Genomic DNA, 24,650 nt, shown 5'->3' on the forward strand with positions numbered 1-24,650 from the left:
CATACTATTTTCATTCCTTCTTTAAGATAGTGGTCATCCTATTGGAAGCTTCATTTTCCCTCTGTAAGTTAGTGGTCGTCCTGTTGGTAGCTGCACAGGGCTTAATTTTTATTGTGTGTTTTAGTTGAACAACAAATGGTCTAGATAGGTAAAGTGGGAGGTTTGTGTGCATGTAAGATTGGTTTATCCACAACACATTTTGTGCCTGTATCAAGTCAAGTAATCTAGACCATAACTTTTTCATTGCTGCATGTCTTTGTATGCAAGTTTGGGTGTTAATAAGGAGTCTCTTGTGATGTCCAGCATCTTTTAATATTCCTGTCATCCTTTTTATTTTTTATGTTCACCTACATGAATATTCTTATGAGAAAACAATTTTTGATCCATTTTCTACCATTTGTGTTTTAAAAGTTATCTTATATAAAGATTAAGATTCTATAATTATTTAAAATGACAATACTGTATTTTTTGGTCAACTCTGAATCAAAAAATTAAAAAGACTATTTTATCAATGATCATTCATAAGCTGAATTAATAATTCAGTAAAAACAAAAAGTCCTTAAGTTCACCTATGAACTCACCAAAGTTATATCCTTCTGCATCTAATGTTAACTGCGGTTCCATTGTCTTACTACGTTTAACTGGACGACATTCTGGCTCTTCCATTTCCTAAAATTTTCATATTATAAATTTGTGTTTTAGTAATTTTTTGCATTTTGAGTGAATACAAACTACAATATTTCATGCTGTATTTTCCAATTTCTTTTTAGCAATTATGTTTGAAGTGAAAAGCAGTTGTGAACCTTAGACCAACAGGACAGATAGCAATTTGATTTTTGATAAATTTTGATATTTTTAGTCTTCTTTTTTTATTATGATTCTGAACTAATGGTTGAACATGTAGGGAAATAACATGAATAAAAGGGTTATTCAACCAAATTGGAAAGTAATTTGACCAACTGCAGTGAACAAGTATAACAACCCATATCTATTTGGCAAGTACATTGTCTTACACTTTCTAATGATTCAAATGGGGTACCATAAACCTAAAAAAGTCTATCAACCTCTTTCACATTTCAATTACGATTGTTTGACATTTCATATAATTACCAATTAAGTACATAACATATGAGTCATTGACAATAGATAACGTCATCTTAGTTATCAAAGTGTCTAGGAAAAACAATCGTGTATACTCTAAAGTCATCATATTTTTTTTCTTGTTCAAATGTTGAACAAGTGACTTACATCTAATTCTACTTCCTTTCTTGATCTTTTCCGTCCTCTCCTTAAGTGAGACATTATATCTGAAAATAAGTTTAAAGATCCAAAAGCTTTATCAAAATACAATCTTATGATAGAAATTAACCAAAGTTACACTGAATTTTCTACATAAGGAAATGCCTGTGCCAAATCAGGAATATGACAGTTGTTTTTCATTCGTTCGTTGTGTTTGAGCTTTTGATTTTGCCATTTGATAGGGGACTTTCCATTTTGAATTTTCCTTCAAGTTCTGTATTTTTGTTATTTTACTTTTTTGTTAAGAATTAATCATTAGATTTTTTTTTCCAGTGAAAAATATAACTTTTTTCTGTAAACACAAGTGCAAGAAAAATACTTTTCTTTCCTATTGTCTAGGTCAGAATTAATCATTTTAAAAATAAATTTTTCCAACAAACCTCTGTAGTAATGTACATCCTGTTTTATTTTAGCTATGTTGAAAACTGAAGATTTGAAATTCCAAGTAAATAAATTTCTCCAAAATAAAATGTTAAAATTTCCAGATATAAAATGAAAATTGTAATTTTCATTTAAATAATTTGAATACAGTCGAACCTCGTTGTGTCGAACTCGGTTGTGTCGAAAACTCGGATGAGTCGAAGTAATTTCGCGGTCCCGGTAAAATTTCCGTTTGATCAATGCATAATTACCTCTGATGAGTAGAACTCGGTTGATTCGAATACTCGGTTAAGTCGAGTAAATTTTATAGTCCTGTCGATGTAAAATTCATGTAAATTGACCCCGATGACTCGAAATTCGAAAGTAAGAATTTTCAAAAGATGCAGACCTAATGATGATTTCTTATGTAACCTAATCATTTTCAAAAGAGATTAAAGTTGAGTAAACATACTTGTTTGTATAACAGTTAAAACGACATGTTTATGGTGACCGGTAATTAACACCTTTGTTGATCGTTCAAGTAGAATGTTAGTGTGTTGAACATTTTTCACATTAGATAAAAACAAAACGAATTTAAATAACCCAAGCCGAGATTAAATGAATCGTTAGATTTGAAACTCATTAATTACAATAAATAACAGGATTAGGACAATTATGATAAATTCATGATAATTTAATGTAAAGCAGACGACCTCTGGCTCATCAGAGACCGTTCATAACTTAATTCGTTCCGCGAGTGATTTCATAATTTATAGTGACTGACCTTTGTAAATATTTGTGTAGACTATTTTTATTTTTTTTTATTTGTGCATTATTTGTATCTGTACTTGTGTGTTTAATTATTATGAAGGACCAAAAATGGAGATTGAATACACAATCATAAAGTGTCATATCGAAAAAAGGCACACTGTTCATTGTATCTAGTTTACACAAATCTCATACCGTATTTCATGCATTCCAAATTTATGACGACACATTCGACCTCGGATGAGTCTAACCTCGGATGTGTCAAATACTTTGGTCCGGTCCCTTCGACTTCGAGGCAACGAGGTTCGACTGTATTTAGATATTGTCATCTTATGATTGTGACTGATTTCAGACCAACCTTTTTCAGCTGTCCTGGCAGTCTGTGCTGATGTTATACACATTACACATAATTTTGCTAGTATATAACCCCTGGGATCTGTCAGAAGATTTGTATGTTGTGATGACTGTAGAAACTTAGGTATGGTATGTAGAATCAGACTTAAGGTGAGAGGTTCTAAATCCATATAAAATATAGCAAACACTATACTCAAGGCTTTGTTCAGGTCTTCTAAACGACTTCCTTCTAACATACACTAAAACAGAAACATACTTCATTTTTAAGTAATCTGTCATAAAAGTATAAGCATTTATGAATTGTAAAGTAAAAATGTTGACACTAGGGTAATACTTCTTACTAGAGGTGTCCATATACTGGACTTTAATAACATATACATATAATGCTTTTGTAATGGTTGATGATATATTTAATACCGGTATTATATTCTTTTTACCAGAAAAAAATCAATAAATCATACAATTATAACAAGGTATTTTTGAATTATCTATAGTTTTAACTTTTGCAATGTTATACATTTTCTGAAAATACAAGAGAATAATAAAATATATGTATAACGTGTAATTATGTGTATTGAAAAGTATACACACCACTTACTAATTAATAGAATGATACAATATTATCTCCCTTGTTACTATGCACTATTGTAATGATTATTTCTTCTGGCAATGCTTTGGCCAGAAAAAATAAGTGTGTTTAGGGTTCCTCAAATGACACTAATCTGAACTTAAACTGTAGTAATTTTGGGGATTTCTTCATAATCTTTTCACAAATATACTAGTTGTTGTAACCCCTAACTCATTCTATAAAACAAACATCACAGTTTGGGGTCCTAAAGACCCGTCTATATTCCTTTTAATTGATAAATTCAACAAAACTTACCATTATCTTGATGATATTTTTTCGTTAAATAATCAAGAATTCTCTAAATATACTGCAGAAATTTACCCAAAGGAACTTACTTTAAATAAATTAAATATTAACAGCAATAACTGTCCTTTCCTAGATTTTATATACCCATATGGAGTTTTTTTCTTTTAGAATGACAGGTCATTTTTTGGAAGAAACAACCCAGACAATACCAAGTTTCAATGTAATGTGCTTCCAAGCATAAATTAATGACCTTTTTAAGGTCATTATTTTCCCTGATTAAAATGCAAACAACAGTTTACCTAATCAGTTAAATTCATTTGATAGTTATCATGTGTTTTTGCCAATAGGTTTTTTTCTTTTCAATTTTCCATCGTTAATATATTTTAGGCAGAAACAATTCTTTCCTCTGTTTATTAGACTGAAATACCAGTAAATGTTGATAACATATATTTTAAATTTCGAAACAAATAAGTTTGTTAATTTATCACTAAAATAAAGGGACATTGCATGAGATATATTTATTTATTCAAAACTTTTCAATACACCTTTAAAACAAGCCAAACTTTATCCTTTTTCATGTGTAGGATTTTTTTTTAAACAAAAGAACACAATACAAACTTTTTGGTTCACACTGTATTGGAAAACATACTTTTGTCCGTTTTTCGTGGTATATATTATTACGATTTTGTGCTCTCTTCGTGCAAGTTCTGGATTTTTTTTACCATTTACTCAATCAAATGACCAAATATTCTCATTTTTTGTTCTATAAAGGAACAGCTATGTACATCATAATAGGAAGGTTATAATATGTTATCCTGATTATCAATTATTGATGAAAAAAAATGTATTGCCAAACAAAAGAAATTAAAATAATCATTCTGAATAGCTCATCTTAAATTGTTGAAAAAATAATTTGCAGTAAAAAATGGCATGAAATAGAAGAAAAAAATATAGCGTCCCCCTTTTATAAAATTTATATAATAAATTAATTACAAAGTGACTTGTATTTTTCATACACCGTAACAATTAATTTTTTCCTCTCCTCATGGAATAACAATATTATTTTTCTTGCTACTGGACAGTAATTTCTATAGTTAATATGATCTAGATTTATTAGTGAGTTTTACTTCACATTATAAATGAGTCGTAGGGCATATTTAAACCTAAACTAATAAGAAAAGAATATCTCCCTTTAATGTGATTGGTAAAATAGGATACAATCCTGGAAATCTTTGCAGAAAATAATATTTTTGACATTATATAAGTCAGATAATGCATATTTTGAGGATTTTCTTTTTGTAAAACACACCTTGGGGTGTCAGGATTTCCCAAAGAAAGACCTCCCTACAGTTGGTCTTTCATTTGATTCATCCTAACCGCTTAGTGTGTTATACAAGAAAAACCTTAAAATATGCATTACCTATAACCGATTTATCAGTTTGACACAAGAAACTCTACACAAAAATTTATGACAAAAGGGACGATTTTTCTTTCCCTATTGTTAATTTTCCTTTTATTGGACGGTGATGTTCCTTTGGCACAGTCTTACGGTGTTTATATATCCCAACTCGTTCCCTATGCCCATGTCTGTAGTGACATTTTGGATTTCAATGAGTGTAATCTATGTTTGGCTGTATCTGTAGTATACTTGCTTCAAATGGAATAGCACATCCTAATTTTTACAGTGATGTTGTTTAGGCTGGAAATTTAGATACGATCCAGATAAACTTATCAATCCTTTAAATAAACTTATTCTAAAAGGTTACCAATTCAACACTGTAATAAGATCTTTGGATATTGCTTTTATTGGTATAAATATTGATTTTGTTATCATGATCAAACCATACTAAATATCATTGTTATACACATATGCACTTTCACGATACACACTACTACAATCTGTTGATACCTATATTTTGGCATTGCACAAGGTCGTGTTTTTCTCTGACGATTAATGACATCGTTACACTAAATCCATTGGATGTGTACTGATTATTATTTTAGTCAGACAAATGATTTTTTTAATAGTTGCTGTTGGCTTTGAACTAGCTGTCGGTAACTGTGAGTAGTCTCATATCCGAGCTATGTGTCTTTTTTTGTTTTTGGGGATGTATAAATACCCTGCCACATCCAGTCTGTGTTTTTGTTAGATGTTTTTCTGCTTTGTATCGATCTTATGAGTAAAGCCCTTTTCACTGATTTTTATAGTTTGTTCTTAAGTTGTACTGTTACACCAATGTCCCAGATTAGGGGTGTGTTGGTGCCTTCAAACATGTTTAACCCTGCCACATTCTATATTTGCCTGTCCCAAGTCAGGAGCCTGTAGTTTAGTGGTTGTTGTTGGTTCATTTCTGTCATATTTGTTTTTGTAAATTGTTTTGTTATTAATTAGGGCCGTTAGTTTTCTCTGTTGAATTGTTTTATATTTTTCATATTGGGGCCTTTCCTAGCCGACTATATGGTCAGGGTTTTCTCATTGTTAAAGGCCGTACAGTTGCCTATAATTGCTTATAACCACTTCATTTCATTTGAACTGTGGTGGACAGTTGTCTAGTTTGCAATCAAACCACATCTCTTTATCTTTATCAAGTTTATCTCCTTAAACTTGTTCATTGAAAGATTGAAAATGGTGATTTCGAAACGTTGTTCATTGAAAGATTGAAAATGGTGATTTCGAAACATTGTTCATTGAAAGATTGAAAATGGTGTTTTCGAAATGTTGTTCATTGAAAGATTGAAAATGGTGATTTCGAAACATTGCTCATTGAAAAATTGAAAAAGGTGATTTCCAAAGGGATATGTATAATATTGGAACCAGATATGGTGAATGACAATATTTTTCAAGCTTTTGGCCCAAAAAATAAATTGAAAAAAAATTCTGACCTACTGACTGTATTTTTTTTGGCCTTATAACATGTATTTTATCCCTTAATTTCTCAAAAGAAGAGAAAACAAAAGGAAAGATGTTAAGTGTAATTTGATGTTTAATAAAGACTGTGATTTGCATGGTTATCATTTTTCTTTATAAACTTATTTTTGTGTTATAAATTCTCTTTGGTATATCCATTTACATAATATGTATACTTAGTTAATTTTGTATATAATCCCTTACCATTACTGTTCTATCACTGAACCAATCTCCACCACAAAGGTTAAGAAGTTGTTCCAATGTATAAACACTCTGCATATCTATCCATCCTTTACTGAATAGATTCTTGAGACATTTGTCTAGAACTTCACATGGTAACAATTTAAGTGGTATGTGTTGATTACTCTTATCCTTCATATTAACAGGAAGAATATCATTGACAATTTTCCTTAGAATATTAGACATCAAGTGTGATCTGTAAAATGCAAGGTTCAATATATTATACACAGCTTCATCGATTCCTGATGATTTTAATGTGAATCAAAGTGTGGACTTATGATAATTTTATCATAAACTGTTGACACAGAGATATGTTTTACCTGTCTGCAAAAAATTCGAAAAAGACAATCTGATGGACTGCAACATTCCTAATTAATTCAAAGTCACTGGACCTAGGGGTCAGGACCTCTAAATAGTCATCAAACTGAAATGTACTGATAGTAATGCAATTTTATACAAAATATAGTTGATATATCAAATGGTAGTTCTTACTAAACTGACTTCAGCAGAAAACTAAACATTGAAAATTGCTCATTAATAGAAAGTCTATGGACCGTGACCTAGGAGGCAGGTCCTCAAAATAGTTGTCAAACTTATATGTACTAACAGTAATGCAACTTTGTACAAAATATCATTGATTTATCACAAGTAGTTCCTATCATTCTGACTTAAGCAGAAAACTTAACAACTGTTGGCACCACCATTGACGACGACACTGGAAAAGCAACACCTTTGTCTTGTTTTCTGTGACTTTTGTTGCAAGCGAGACAAAAACCTCTTCCAAAATGATACAATATGACAACTGTTTTACTGTTTATATCTTTTAGTGAAATAATGACAAATGGAATTCTTGTATCACCGGTAACTGACTACAGTCAATAAAGTTGTAGAATATATATCAATACACCATATACACAAATACTGCTGATGTACAATCTATATATCATATTTTATTAATCTAGTAATTTTCTGAAAAGAATATCTTATCAGATTAAACTCTAAAAGACCTAAACAATAATTAATAAAAGTGCAATGCTACACACAGTGTTAATACTGTCAGGTTCATTCAATTCCAAAGATTAATGTAAAATATGTAGAAGTAATGAGTTTATGAAATAAAACAGACAGAAAGACAGACAGACAAACAGAACAAAACAAAACAATATGTCTCTCAACCTATATGAGTATGGTTCATAAAATATCTCAGCAAAATTTGATCTTCAAAATCATTTCTGATTGAATTACAATGCTCCTTTCAGGAAAATAACTTCACCCTCAGGAAGATTTGATCTTCAAAATCATTTTTGATTGAGTTAGTTACAAAATACCTTTCAGTAAAATGAACTTCACCCTCTGTAGGATTGATGTTCTGTAAAAATTGCAGCATTTTCAATGGCTTCTCTCTTGACTCCTCCCCTACTGTGTTCATATAACTACATAACCATGTTGACATGATAATTGGAAGGCATAACATTTTGCTTTTACTTCTGTTAACCATTGTCTGAAAATATAAAATATATACTTATGTTACTTTAACTAAACTAAAGGCTTGAAGGAGCCTGAATAGATCACATGCACCTTGAAAGTAGATCTTTTGAGCAAAAAAAAAAAAAAAAAAAGAAACAAAATTAAAGAACAAAGTTTCGATGTCTCCAGTGTTGCACATATCTTATCTGCCAAAAATCTTTTTTTAACCATTCAATTAATATTTCACAAGAAATAAAGACATTAGATTGCTAACAATGTTATTTTCCATATATTTCTATTTCAAGGGCATAACTCCTATAAAAACTGTTATCACAGAGACATGTCTCGCTTTTTTGTAATTTTGATTATGCAAATGCTGAAATTAAAATGGCAATACTTAACAAGTTAGGCTAATATTCAAAGTCAATGAACCATGACTGAGGTACATGGCTAAACCATCTCCATGTAAATGAGATGAGCCAATGTAAATACAACTGCATACCAAATATCATTGACTAATTATAAGTTGTTCCCTTTAAACAAACCTAAACACAAACATTAACTTGTAAACTATGTAAAAGTTTCAAAGTCAATGAACCATGAAGAGGGGGTAGAGCTATATAATCTCCATGGAAACGATACTTACAAATGCCAATAAATTTGCATACCAAATATCATTGACTTAACATTAGCAGTTCATCTTAAACTGATCTTATCACAAACTAATACATGTAAACTAAGCAAAAGTTTCAAAGTCATTAGGCCATGACTGAGGGGATGTGGCCAAATATTCACCATAGAAATGAGATGTGCTAATGCTTATACAACTGAATACCAATTAACATTGGCCTACCACTAATGGTTCCCCTTGAACTGACCTAATCACAAACTAATACATGTTAACTAAGCAAAAGTTTCAAAGTCAATAGACCATGACTAAGAGGGCTGAGCCAAATAATCTCCATGGAAATGAGATATGCCAATGCTTATACATCTGCATACCAAATATCATTGACCTACCACTAATGGTTCCTCGTAAACTGACCTAATCACAAACTAATACATGTAAAATAAGCAAAAGTTTCAAAGTCAATAGACCATGACTGAGGGGGCAGGGCCAAATAATCACCATGGAAATGAGATGTGCCAATGCTAATACAACTGTATACCAAATATCATTGACCTACCACTAATGGTTCCCCATAAACTGACCTAATCACAAACTAATACATGTAAAATAAGCAAAAGTTTCAAAGTCAATAGACCATGACTGAGAAGGTAGGGCCAAATAATCTCCATAGAAATGAGATGTGCCAATGCTAATACAAATGTATTCCAAATATGATTGACCTACAACTTGTGGTTCACCACAAACTAGACCTAATCACAAACTAATACATTGTTGACGCCACTGCCGCCGCCGGAAACAGCATACCTATGTCTCGCTTTTTGATTCCGTCAAGCAAGACAAAAATAGTTTGTGGGCCCTATTCTAAGGCCTTGCTGATATCAGCCTTTGATTTAAGCTTCATAAAAATTGACAAGAAATGTAGGTGTGAGGGTGCTTGCCATGCAAGGTTTAATATGAATATAGAACAATAGTTGATCAGCACTCATTTTTCTAAATTGTCCAAGACATTGCTGAGAAACCTTTGATATAAATTTCATAAAAATCTGGAAAGAATTGTTCATGTGAAAGCACTTACAAGACTGGACAGATGGATGCACCCAAGGAAGCCCAAACTGACATCTGATATTACTAAGTCCCCCACAACACATGGCATTCTAAGAATAAAACTGTGTAAAGGAGTAAGTTCATTTGGGGCCATTTTTGGCCCTGAATATTAAGATCATTGTTTCAAAATAAATACTGTTTCAAGTTGATTAAGACATGTAAGAAAGTGTTATAGAACTATTTTTGTACAGCTTTTCTTCTAAAGCATTAAAATTTACAAACCAAATAATCCATAAAAAGAGTTGTGAGAAATTAAACAAAATCGTCTAGATTTTAAACAAATTTAGGGAAACATGGAGCATAGCTTCGACAAAACTAAATAGTCAAGTCAGATATGTTAAATATTATATCAAACGTTATGTTAAAAGATCTTTTTTGACAATGCATGCACTCTATGTTTCCAGTCCAAAAAATCAATGGAAACTTACCTGTTTTCATTGAATGTTCGTGGAAATCCAAAATGTGTGCTATTTGTGACATCATGAAAAGAAAGCTAATACGTAAATTGTCAACAAATAGACATATTTCCTACCTTGTCACTGATTTAGCTATGATTAAATGTGGTATTGGTCAATAAACCCTAATTTTAAATGTCTGCTAGAAATAGAGGCCCTTTTGGTGCCTTATCGAACTTACTCCTTTGCCATTATATCTACAAAGGATGTTGTTCCATACACGCTTACATGTTTGACCTCGTTTACCTGATCACCTTTATGTTCATTGTTATGCATCATCAATTCTATTGATTAAGACAAGCTAAGGTCTCTCATCAAAGATAATGACCTGTAATCAGTGAATGATTTATGGCTTCAATATTACTTATTGAAGGGATAATTGTTTGACAGCTTGTTGTTTTTTAAATAAAAGAACAAATTTTTTTTCTACTTTTTATTGATGTACCAAGCCGTGCATTTGTGTACCCAGAGGATTAGACTAACTGAGACACTTCAAAGTATGAAATATGCTGCATCTGTTTAATTAAACCCAAATATGACCGAAATATCTTTGTGAAATAGATTGCCACAATTATAAACTATAATGCCCAAACGGACATTTTTTCCGATTGATAGTTGGTAAAAAAAGTGAAATGACCGTTTTATGAAAATGCCTTGAATAACTGCAAACCTATGATATTTGACCGTTTGAGGCTGAGAGCAGCCGGACTTTTTATATAAATTTCGGTCAAGTCCGGAATATATGACCGTTTTGGAAGCCATGGCTGAGGGTCGTATTTCGCATAAAAAAAAGAAGTACAACAAAATGAAGATTACCGTAGAAAGGCTTGTATAGTCCGCGGTTTTATTCTCCAAAATTGGACCTTCCAGACGGGGTGCGGACTATAGAGTACAATAAGCAAGAAATAAGAGAAAAATTTCAATTTCGCGGTCGAGGTGGTTTGTTTACGTTCCGCCATCTTTGTTATTTCTATTGTAGAGGGCGCTCTTATCATTTTTCAAACTAATAATTTTAACTCATCCATTTTAATAAGTTATTTTTATTCAATATCAAATTAATACTGATAAATATAAAAACTAAACCTTTCATTACAAATTTCTCGTTTCTTTTCAATGCATTGGTTGAAATAAACTGGTATCTGCTCGATTGAAACGATACAAACATAGTGAAAAAGACAACCGTAAACCAGCTTAGAATTTGTAAACTACAAAACGAAATCGGTTATTGTTCGTTCCGTTTTGGTGTTTCATACTGACGAATATGGTTTGTATAAGCTTAAGACCCTTCAAACATTAATGTGATAGATATATTAAAGACTGTTTTACAAAAGGATGGAACTGTTTTACTTTCAAAGTCGTATTATAGTGATATCTGTTATGTACGAATTTCGACTCTCACCGGTTAATTTCTTCTTTTACACGTGCTTTTTAAACTTCCTGTTTAAACATACACAAGTTTCTAAATTGTTTTTTAAGTGAATTAAACTTATTTTAACAATCATGAAGCGTTCTAGAATCATTAACAAGCAGTTTCAGCTTCTGTTTGATGATGGAAAACAGGTTTTTCCAAGAAAATACCGCAAACGACCGCACAGGATTTGAAATTACCGGAGTTTCATTAGACCTTTTCTAACAGTTACAAAAAGTTTTTTTACATAGAATTTCGTGGGGAGAAGGGGGTGCGGACTATGTACCACTGCGAACTATACAAGCCTTTCTACGGTATTGATATGTATGTGCCTAGTTTAAAGTAAGGAATTTTAAATATTATAAAAATTTAAGTGAACAAGATTTTGCTGTTGATAGATTAAATTTGATTTTTTTTATATATATTTGTGAGTCTAAATGTCTCCAACAACTGATGATCATAAAATTATACATCTGTTAAAATAGGTTAAATTACAGTTCTTTTAAATGAAAAATATGCTTTATATAGAAATATCAGTTATAGATACTGATGTAATGATATGAAATGGACTTTAACTGTTTGAACTGATTAGATTAACTGATGACGTAATCTATCAACAATATAACATGATTACACAAAATCTGATGAACTGTGTGTTTGTGTATTTATCAAATCTTCAGGTTGTAACATGAAAAAGCCATACCATATGTACTAAACTCCTGTATTGTACTTTTGTACAAAGTTATGGATTTAAGTTTTGCCTATTCAATGATGTTACAAGAGTATCACATAAAGGTTCAATACATACTTCATTTGTAAAACTGTTGTCAAATTTTCATAAAAAAATTGAAACTTCAAAATAGCAAGTTTGTGGTCAAAGAACATTCAAGTCATCAACTGATTTCAAAGAAGTAAATATTTTTAACAAGAGTGCACACACTGAAATGTCTCGCCTGTTTTACTGACCTTTGATTTTATGTTGAAAGTCTTAAAGATAAAAGGTCTTACTATAAATATCTCATAAACCTGACAAATTTATGATCCATGCTAATGAGGTCAAGGTCAGATAAATCCTGACAGACATGTTCACCTTACCATTATTCCATACACCAAATATAGTTGACCTATTGCTTATGGTAATTGAAAAACAGACCAAAACACAAAAACTTAACATTGACCAATGAACCATGAAATTGAGGTCAAGGTCAGATTATACCTGCCAGACAAACTTGTATACCTTACAATCATTCCATACACAAAACATAGTTGAACTCCTGCTTATAGTATTTGAAAAACAGACAAAACACAAAACCTTAACATTGTTTTACCAATGAACCATAAAATGAGGTCAAGGTCAGATGATACCTACCAGACAAACATGTACACCTTGCAATCATTCCATACACATAATACAGTTGACCTACTGCTTATAGTATTTGAAAAACTTACCAAAACACACAAATTTAATATTGACTAATGAATAATGAAAATGGGGTCAAGGTCAAATAAAACCTGCCAGACTGACATGTACCCCTTATTATTGTTCCATACACCACATGTAATTTACATACTGCTTATAGTATCTCAAAAATGTACCTAATCATGTAACTTTAACCACTGATCTATATAATGAGGTCAAGGTCAGGTGAACTCTGTCTGATGGACATGTAGATGCTGCAAGGAACCCAGATACCCAATATAGTTATCCAATTACTCATAATAAGTGAGAAATTCAACTGATACAAAAACTATAATTTTTTTCAAGTAGTCCCTGAACCATGAAAAAAAGGTCAAGGAAAAAGGACATATGACAGACAGCAACTTTGTAACATAAGGTATATAAGATAGTATTCCCTATGTCTCACATACTACGACTTTTGTCGTAGGCGGGACAAAAATCTATATAGCAAATGATTGTAATAGTTCACATTGGCCTTTTGGTCAGGTGTTTTTGATAATTATGATAATCATTTACTATTTTAATAAGATTTGGTATCAATTTTAACAGTGTAGTTATCTATAAATATTGGAGATATGCAAACAACATTATACAGTCGGCTTCCTGAATGCACTAAAATGTCAGATTCTCAAACAGCAAAAAGCTGTGGATTATGCAATAAAACTAGGAATATATGCTGGAAATGTTCTCAGTGTAAGAAATTTCTTTGTGAAGATTGTAAAATCATTCATTCTAAAGTCAACCTTGGTAAAGATCATGACTTAACCAGAATAAGGGAACCAATTGAACGAGATGAACCATTAGGGCCAAAATCTGTTGTCTGTAATAAGCATAGAAACAAAATTTGTGAACTTTTTTGTAAAACATGCGAGGAACTGACCTGTGGCTCATGTTTATCTATACTACATAAAAATCATAATCTGCACGCTGTTGATGATATTCATAAGGAACTCCAGAAAAAACTGACAAAATTAGAAACGGATATTGATATAGATATTCTTAGCAAATTTGAAAAAGATGAAGAAATCTTAAACAAATTTGATTTCATTCATCGTCTTAAATATGAAGAAGCACAGAGAAAAATAAAGGAAAGAGAGCATTTTTTCATTGAAGAGGTGAAAAAACATACTCGAATGCTACTTAATGAATTACATGAAAAATGGGATGTCATAAGCTCTGATATTTCTGAACAAAAATCAAAAATATCTGAAATCAAAAGTGATCTTTCATATTATAAAAAGAATATCAATGAAAGCCAAGATTCTAGAGATATAGAAAAAATGCTAAGAGATATTAAAAGACTAGGAAACAGTTTGTCTGAAATTAATTTAATAGAAATAGATTACATTCAACAATCACCTCAGTTTTCTGAAGGAATTTTCCAACAAAATAGTCTTGTTCAAATGATAGGTAATTTAGACATAGTATTCATTCCTGACCCAGATTTTGAACCTAAGCTAACAATCTTAAAATCCTTTACAACTAATATTGGCGACATTCAGAAAATCATACAATGTGAAAATAATACTTTCTGGATAAGCAGTCCCAAAAAGGCAACTAAACTAGAAATAATAACGGAAAAGACGAAAACATTGAATACGATAAGTCTACCAGAAAAAGATGATGTGACAATCTTAAAATCAGGAGAGCATCTTTGCACCATGAAAAACTATTGTAAAATCCTTAGCATCAGTCCAAATGGGCAGGTGAAAACTTTCAAGGATTTGTCTCCACAGAAACCTATAGCTCTTCATACAACTGCAGATAACAGTCTACTGATAGGTGTTATTAACAAAGACTCATGGAAGAATCTAAATAAAGATACTAAAAGCAAACAACTTATTATCAAACTAGGAACAAACGGAGAAGAATTAAATCAATTTGAATATAAGAGTTTCACACTGAAAAAAGCAGATGGGACAAAAAAATTAGATATATTTGACTTTACTTGGCGAATAACTACAAATTTCAATGAAGACATTTGTATAGTTGATTTGAGTACTAGTTCAGTAAAGGGAAGAATAGTTACTCTAGAAAAAGATGGAAATCTGAAATGGGTTTATGACGGACATACATCTAATATACCTACAGATAATTTCTTCCTACCAGGAGATATTGCTACAACATATCTTGGAAATATCATTGTGTGTGATACAAGAAATAGTGTGATTCATATTCTTAATGCTCAAGGCTCTTTAATAGCGTATAAAGAAAGATCAGACCTTGAAATTTCTTATCCATTAAGTCTTTGCTTTACAGACAGGAAAAATCTATTAGTAGGTTGTTGTCGAACTTCTGAAGACCAGAACCAAGCAATAATTCATTGTGTCAAACTCAGAGGATTATGAAATGATTATACACATTCCTTAATGTATATTTTTCTATTAAAAAATATTGTTTCTTAGTTGAAAATTTACAGGCTTTCCAAATACTAATTGCTAATTGTCTGATGATTGTTCTCGGATTTTCTACAGAACACACAGTATTGAGAAGTAAAACAAATGGCTCGTTGTCTCAGAGTCTTTAATTTTATCTCCTTTGGAATTAACATAAAAAAATCGATAATAAATCTCCAGTCTTCATACTGGATACCTAAAATTTTAATTTCGTACCACCAATCTTTCTACAGTAAAAGATGGCCTTTAGAAATATTGTGATGAAGTCAATTCAACCAGTGGTGTCAATCAAATGTGGATTCCTAAGAATTCAAAAGATCTACATGTACTAAAAAATTTGTAAGGGTTCCGCGGAACCCAGTGTCTCGCCTACTTTTTCTGTTAATCGCAAGCTCAACAAAAATGAGGAAGTAAAACAATAAAAATATTCCTCTTGATACTATCTTTTGATTGTAAGAAGCTTCTGTCAAAGTTTGGTAAAAATCCAGGATAGTTTATGAATCTAATAAATGTTTAAAAACTTTAACAGAAGACTGAATGTAATGTTAACTGGAAGAAAACAAAATTTCCTTCTAGATACTAGCATTTATTCATAAACAAGCTTCTGTCCAAGTTTGGTACAAATCCAAAATAGTATAAGAAAGTTATTTAAATTTTAAAAACTTTAACCACAGAGTGAATGTGTTGTTTCCTGGCAGAAAATCTAAGTCCATTTAAAAGTAAAATAAGGAAAAAATGGATTTATTTTTTTACAAAATTTACTTCTAGATACTATCTTATGATCATAAACAAGCTTCTGTCCAAGTTTGGTACAAACCCAGGATAGTTTAAGAAAGTTATTAAAATTTTAAAAACTTTAACCACAGAGTGAATGAAATATTTTCCGGCAGAAAAAATAAGTCCATTTATAAGTAAAATACGGAAAAAATGGAATTTTATTTTTACAAAATTTACTTCTGGATACTATCTTATGATCATAAACAAGCTTCTGTCCAAGTTTGGTAGAAATCAAGGATAGTTTGAGAAAGTCATTAAAATTTCAAAAACTTTAACCACAGAGTGAATATTTGTGGACGCCGCCAACGACGACACCGACAGAATGTAGGATCACTATGTTTCACTTTTTCGACTAAAGTCGAAGGCTCGACAAAAATCTTCAATCATACTCTTTATTATTTTGCAGTAATTTTAAACAGAGGCATATATACACATATATGTGTATATGTTACAGTGAAATTGTAAAATCAGGGGTTTTGTAAAATCCATCGAATAATTAGTGATTTTGTAAAATCTCTAACAGTTTCAGTGATTTTGTAAAATCCCTGAAATTGTCAGGGATTTTATAAAATCACTGGAAATATTGCTAGGGATTTTGTAAAATCACTGATTACAAATTTAAACTTGATATTAGAAATGTATTTTTCTTAATACAAATAAACCATTGATTTTGAAATATATTTTTTCAATAAATAATACTAGTTAAAACTATTGTACAGTGATTATGAATTATAGGCATATGAACTGATATTAAGACTACAATTTACTTATTTTTCCATGATAAGTTTGGGTGACACCTGCTACACAATTGCCTTGCTTGTTGACAGGTACACATATTTTGCTCACATTTACTCTTTCCAGACCATCTACATTTTCAAAAATCTTGTCCACCACAAATGGAAGACAGTTTAACTGTTTGTCGAAAAGGTATGAAATTGTCAATAGATACAGCTGACAGACTCAAAATCAAGGAATCAGTGGGTTCAAGCTGGTTTCTAGTGTGGGACTCTAACAAAATGCCATGTTTGTAACAAGATTATGTTGTACATGTCATCAAGACTTCAAAACTTCAAAGTTTTATTACTTTGTGATAGAATACACGTATAAGACAGTATTTGAGATATGACCAAAGTAATGAATGCAAGTACAAAACAAAGTATTTTTACCTATACATATCTGTTGGTTGTCTTTTTATTTACTATATTATTATTTTATGGATATAAATGTTTTTTTATAGGCTGCAAATTAATAAAACAACACTTATTTGCTTTTTATTTATCAATTTTCATATCACAATAAGATACTCTCGTCCTGATATGCATGTAATATTTGCCACTGGATCCCATAACCTTTACCAATCAATTTCTTATTCTTTCCATGTGTGTTTTTCTCCTCTCATAACTACAATCACTCCAATTATATTTGTTTATAAAATTTGATACAATTTGTTTATTCTTTTCAGTTTTTACAGAAGCACTATATAATAAACTTTAACTTAGTTTCACATAGAAATTATAAGAGCTTATTTTGTTTTCATTCTGTGGCTTTTTAGCAATAAGTTTTGAAATTTCTTCATTTTGTTTTCCCGGTTCCATATTTAACATTTAAAATTTTCCCTCAATTTTTTGTAGTAACATTTGTGTGTAAGTTTGCTCTTGATTAAAAGACATTTGTGTCTGAGCCATTTTCTCCAGTATGTCAGTTGTTTGATGAAAATTGCTCACTTAGTATTAATATAAAAGGCTAAATTAACCTCAAACTTGTTGAGTGTAACTGCTGTAGACTTTTCTAAAAAGAATTCCTTAATCAAAAACAACTATTTGTTTTACAAATTCACTGAATTTAATCAGGGAATCTATAAAAAAGATCTTAATTATTTCAGTGATTTTGTAAAATCCCTAGTAAAAATCAGGGATTTTACAAAATCACTAATCAGTTCAGTGATTATACAAAATCTCTGAAATTTTAGGGATTTTACAAAATCCCTGATTTTACAAATTCACTGTAACATATATATGTCTCAGATCAAAACTTTTGATTTTTATATGTGTTACATTAAAATTCCCAAGGCTCAATTGAAAGATTGAAGACATTGTCTCATGAATCAGAGCTTTTTCAACAAAAAAGGGGTTCATAGATACAAATTTCTTGTTTTAGCTCATGAAAAATCTTATTTTTGTGAAGAATTGCACAGATACTAATATCTTCATGTGTTTGTTCACTGTATCTTATTGGGGGTCAAGATATATCATACTAGCCTCAAGTGCAAATGTAAGGATTTTGACCACCAGCAGGATCAACCAAAAACTTGAAAATTTGCAAAGGTTGAACCCCAAATTTTTGCCTACCACAGTGTTCTCCCCAGGATTTTTGGAAAGCACCAGGGTAACGTGTGTGAACAGCTTGGTGAAATGATTCATACAATCAGTTGTGTCGTGTGGCGTCGCTATATTTCTAGTAACTGCAGTTTTTATGTCTCTTGTTTTGTTTTAATACTGTGGTACTGTGTTATGTCAGAATATTATTGGTTAAAAAGATCAATAAACAGTTTGTATACTTTTAATATTTTTTAAAAATAAATAAAACATGATTCATTACATAATATTCATCTAAATTTAAAGTAATTAAATCTTTTAAAAAATCCATGATCAATAAAAATAAAATATCATTCAAACAGGAACATATATATTGTTAGATATACTGTTCCCAGATTCGAAAGAGAACAAAAATGTTCAATTTAAAAAACTTTCTAGTTGTTGTATGTGAAAGGATTCCGGTAATAAGGAGATATAAAATTAACAAGAACAAAATTGTGTTATAATTTGAACCAGTTTCTATCTTTAATTTTAATAAAAAGAAATTTTTCATAAATTTTAAAACATTTTGCCATAGATTTCATGTACATGTAAATATTAACCTTTCTTGTCTTTGGTGATAATTAAACATAGATACAGACTTAATACTGCACTGAAATCTAAATCTTTATTTGTCATGATCCATTTAAAAAAGAATTCTTAAATCTATAAATTTATCTTAGGTCTATAGATCTATAAGTAACCATATTCAATGTCAACAACAAAGTCTCCCTATTTTCCCGCCTAAATGACAGGAAGTAGATATAAATAGATTTAACATGTGCTTATGGATTAAATTTGCAAGATCACTTCTGTTATTCATTAATGATCATATGGATATAGTTTTTATTTATAAAATAGAATAGATTGCAGTTAATTGTAAATAATCTTGAATATTCTACGTGAACTAACTGGGTCATGTGATCCTTCCCCTTTAAATTACTTGTTGACAGTTTAAACCGGAATACACAAATTAATAACAAGATGATGATATCCTCATTACATCTTTTCAGTAAACAGGGCCTTGATTATATATGTATGTGATCACACAGTATAGCATGAAACTAGACAAACAAATTTCAGCATTTCTGATTCATAGTTATTGAGGAAAAAAAATAAATGAAAAATTTCATACATGGCAATTATCATTTTATAGGTATGAAATATATGTAATCAGCAAACAGGAAGTTGATATGTAGTGGATGTGAAAACCCATTGCACATCATGTTAATAGCATGATCACATGAAGTTATTACAATTTACAGGCAGCTCTGATTCTGAAAACTAGAGGCTCTAAGGAGCCTGTGTCACTCACCTGGATCTATTCACATCTTCAACAATGGCAACTCTCCAACAAAGTAGAATTGAATATAATTCATGACTGATATATCTTGTATTCTTGATCATTTTTTCTGTTTAATTTCTCTCTATCTACTGTAGATTTTGCCAAAACACAAAAATGGGTAAAAATAATCTTTCAAGGGCAGTAACTCCTATAAAAAATGACTGACCATTTTAGCTTAGTTGACCTATTTGTTGATTTTGTCTTGTTGATGATTTTTACTGTCAACCATTTCTCTCTATTTTCTATAAGGAGTCAACCGACAATTTCAGCTACTTAGATCCATTTGTAGATCTTGTCTTGCTGATCATTTTTGTTTCTTAAATTTGCTATTTATCTTTTATAGTTTTCAAGATAATAGGCAAAAATGCAAAAATGTCGTAAAACGGCTATAGGTGTAACACCACTAATTCGGCCCGGCCAGAAAGCACATACCAGAAAGTAGTACATATTTAACACAAAATAGTTCCTACGCATGAGTGTAACTTTCAAAATATGTAGAATATTTAGGTATTGTTGATATCAAATGAAAGCGGAATGACTGGTGATCATTGTAGAACACTTTTTGACTTATAATTTTGAATATTAAAAAAACTGCACCAAATTTTATAAAGAGGGTACTTTTTGCCTGTATGTCAGATCTGAAGTACCTGTTTTGGTACATCCGAAGTTCCGGGAACCAGTTCTTTCTTATATGCCATTAAAGGTATGTTGATTTTTCCAGTACAAGACACCATAAAGTGTTGCTTTGACATGCAATGATTGTCACTTTATTTGAACTTGAAACAAAAGAGCTGTGTCTGCTTGAAATTGAGGAATTTAACATAGAAAGCAATGGGGCCATGAATTAGTGGTGTACTTCCTATTACAGAGAATCATCAGAAATTCAATTTTTAGAAGTTGTACCTATTCCAATGAAAATAAGTCATATTTGATGTAAGTAAACATGTTTAATCAACTTTTTTGGATGAACAATTCTGTTTATGGGAAATTTCAGCTCTTAAATTGACATAATCAGGTATTTTAACCTTTTATGGTCACACAACATGCATGCAGTTAAGACTTGACTCCAAATTCTTATTTTTGCATTATTTGGGATTGCAATCAATAAAACATGTATATAATGACTTGTTTATGGTAAAAAAATAGCTCTTGGTCAAATAATCCTATGATTTTTTAAGTTTTTTTGTTTTTCTTATGATAGCCTTTTACAATCTAGGCAATTGGTATATACTCATATAAGAATTCCAAAATCTCACTGTACATGCAATTTTGAACCAGTTTAGCAAGTTATCCAGCTGAAAAATATATAAATTGCTCTTTATAATCTATGTTGTACCACAGAAGTATGGTTTATACCAAAAATGTCCCTTTTCCAATTTGAAGAAAAAAGGGGGGACAATTTTCTCAATTATGACTTAGGTTTGGTCTAATTATATTTTTATTAAATGAACAAACTCTGGTGAAATATGACTATTGGTAAGCACATTGTTTTCCTAACAGAAATTATTAAATACAACAATGATATTGAGAATAAAATAAGTATATTGGCCATTTATAATATCCATATGAAGTTTTCTTTGAATAACCTATATGTTACTACCAGTCCAATTTGAGCTTAAAATTAGTAAAATAGTATTTGGACTTAAGCTTTATGTGTTTTTTATTGCTTGAAATAGATCATAGAATGAAATAAAGTGATGCTGAAGTCAGTATAGCAAGTTTGGTTCTGTTATAGGTGTAACACCACTAATTCGGCCCGGCCAGAAAGCACATACCAGAAAGTAGTACATATTTAACACAAAATAGTTCCTACGCATGAGTGTAACTTTCAAAATATGTAGAATATTTAGGTATTGTTGATATCAAATGAAAGCGGAATGACTGGTGATCATTGTAGAACACTTTTTGACTTATAATTTTGAATATTAAAAAAACTGCACCAAATTTTATAAAGAGGGTACTTTTTGCCTGTATGTCAGATCTGAAGTACCTGTTTTGGTACATCCGAAGTTCCGGGAACCAGTTCTTTCTTATATGCCATTAAAGGTATGTTGATTTTTCCAGTACAAGACACCATAAAGTGTTGCTTTGACATGCAATGATTGTCACTTTATTTGAACTTGAAACAAAAGAGCTGTGTCTGCTTGAAATTGAGGAATTTAACATAGAAAGCAATGGGGCCATGAATTAGTGGTGTACTTCCTATAGCTCCAATTAAAAGTGGACTTTTGGCAAAAGAACACTCTTTGTAAATGCTGATAGAACTGTATACCAAATACCATTGACTTATCATAAGTCATCCACTTTAAACAAACCTAAACACAAACATTAACTTGAAAAGTATGTAAAATTTTGAAAGTCAATGAACCATGATGAGGTAGTGGGGCTATATAATCTCCATGGAAATAAGATTTGCAAATGCCAATACATTTGCATTCCAAATATCACTGACTGATTATTAGTGGTCCATCTTAAACTGATCTAATCACAAACTAATACATGTAAACTAAGAAAAAGTTTCAAAGTCAATAGACCATGACTGAGGGGGTAAGGACCAAATACTCCCCATGTAAATGAGATGTGCTTATGCTTATACAACTGCATACCAATTATCATTAACCTATCACTAATGGTTCCCCTTAAATTTCACCTAATCACAAACTAATACATGTAAATTAAAAGCAAAAGTATCAAAGTCAATAGAGCATGACTGAGGGGGCAGGGCCAAATAATCTACATGGAAATGAAATGTGCCAATGCTAATACAACTGCATACCAAATATTATTAGCTTCCACCATTAGTGGTTCACCATAAACTAGACCTCATCACAAACTAATACATTGTCGACACCGCCGACATCGGAAATAGCATACCTATGTCTCACTTTTTGACTCTGTCAAGGCGAAACAAAAATTAGTATAATTACCCATTTAAGGGCAATAACTCCTAGAAGGACAGTTTTGATGTAATAAACAGTGGGTAGATCTCATCAATCTAAACATTTTTGCAACTGTCAGATTTTCTCTATCTGTAGCAGTTTTCAAGATAATAGAAAAAACTTACATTTAACCTCTATGTTCTGTTTTTAACCATATTAATGTTGGTTGGCAGGTGGGATCATTGAACACATTTTTTTAAACTGGATACCACAATGATGATTGTGGCCAAGTTTGGTTCCAATTGGACTAAGATTTTAAGAGGAGAATTTTTTTGTAAATGGTGACAGACGATTGACATCAAGTAATGGCAAAAGCTTACACTGGCCCTTTGGCCTAGATGAGCTAAAAATGTGACAAATCAAATACTTCATATATAGCCACTATATGTAAGAATATATAAGTATGAGAAAAACAGGACGTTGTTGAGCAATTGAAGTCAAAATGTATCTTAAGTAGCTTGCTACCAAATTTCAGAAAGCTAAAGTGTGTAGGTCCTTATAAAATGCACTGAAAATTTCACTGGAAGGGCAGAAGAACAAGTGTAAACCAGTTTAACCCTGCCACATCATCATAGTGAGGTATGGCAACAGCTGATGAGCTCTTGATTATTCTAATCTGAGACAATGCTGAAATAACGGTTATTTGATATAAGTTTCACAAAATTTGACAACAATTATAAGTTTGAGAGCACCAATAATGAAATTTTCCTTATATCATACACCCCCCTCAAAAAAAAAAGTAAGTGAGTGACCACTTACAAAAATTGACAAACAGAATGCATGAAAAACACCAGTATTTCTGTATCCCCAGCTCTGTATTGATGGAGGGATATCAATTTCTAAGAAGAATAACATTTTAAGCATACCTTCACATTGTCAGGAGATAAAGCACCATGTTCCCAGGCAAACAGAATTTCTTGTGCAACAAATGGCATGTTAGTACACATTTCTTGCCACCTGGTCATACTGTAACATACATTTTAAATTACATACTGATTAAGATATGTTCAAAAGCAACTTTTTTTACTTGTGTTTTTCAAAATATCAAATAATGACATGCTAAAACTACCAAATTTTCACAATATATTTGCAGTGTGGGCCAATCAAAAAGTTCATTGTCTCTTCTTGTTTTGATTTATTAACTTTCTGGTATGAATAAAAGAAGATGTGGGATATAGATTAAAGTGAGAACATCCAAATGATGCAAGAAGGTTTTTAATTATAATTTTTGTGTTTCCTGTTATCCTTTTTATGTATAACTACAATGTTCATGTATATAATAAATAAGCTCATTTGGTGCATGAAATTAATTATCAATTCAAATTGTCCATTGGGTAAATCTAGCTAAACAAGCTGAACTATGAGCTTGTACTCACTAATGATACTCCCGCTATAAGTATTTGGTACCAAATTTCTCTGCTTTGTAGTTCTTAAGAAAAATGTGACATAAATTTTATACATGTTCATTGTGTGTAAAAATTAAACATTTGGTAAACAGGAAAAGGAATAGCA

The 24,650-nt window shown here is 31.0% G+C and overlaps 1 protein-coding gene across 18 annotated transcripts in view; it reads right to left on the reverse strand.

Annotated features, from left to right (window-relative positions):
* The window catches only part of LOC127728444 (mediator of RNA polymerase II transcription subunit 24-like), a 74,111-nt gene that overhangs the window by 14,164 nt on the left and 35,297 nt on the right, over positions 1 to 24,650 (reverse strand). For all 18 annotated transcript variants that reach the window (XM_052235806.1, XM_052235805.1, XM_052235804.1 and 15 more), the window contains 6 exons: positions 24,005 to 24,104; positions 8,132 to 8,304; positions 6,768 to 6,999; positions 2,786 to 3,020; positions 1,249 to 1,307; positions 582 to 669 (listed from right to left, as the gene is read on the reverse strand). In XM_052235806.1, the coding sequence (XP_052091766.1) occupies positions 582 to 669; positions 1,249 to 1,307; positions 2,786 to 3,020; positions 6,768 to 6,999; positions 8,132 to 8,304; positions 24,005 to 24,104 (887 nt within the window). The remainder of the gene's footprint in view (positions 1 to 581; positions 670 to 1,248; positions 1,308 to 2,785; positions 3,021 to 6,767; positions 7,000 to 8,131; positions 8,305 to 24,004; positions 24,105 to 24,650) is intronic.

The sequence above is a fragment of the Mytilus californianus genome, unplaced genomic scaffold (assembly GCF_021869535.1).
Source record: "Mytilus californianus isolate M0D057914Y unplaced genomic scaffold, xbMytCali1.0.p SCAF_2, whole genome shotgun sequence".
NCBI classification, from domain to species: domain Eukaryota; kingdom Metazoa; phylum Mollusca; class Bivalvia; order Mytilida; family Mytilidae; genus Mytilus; species Mytilus californianus.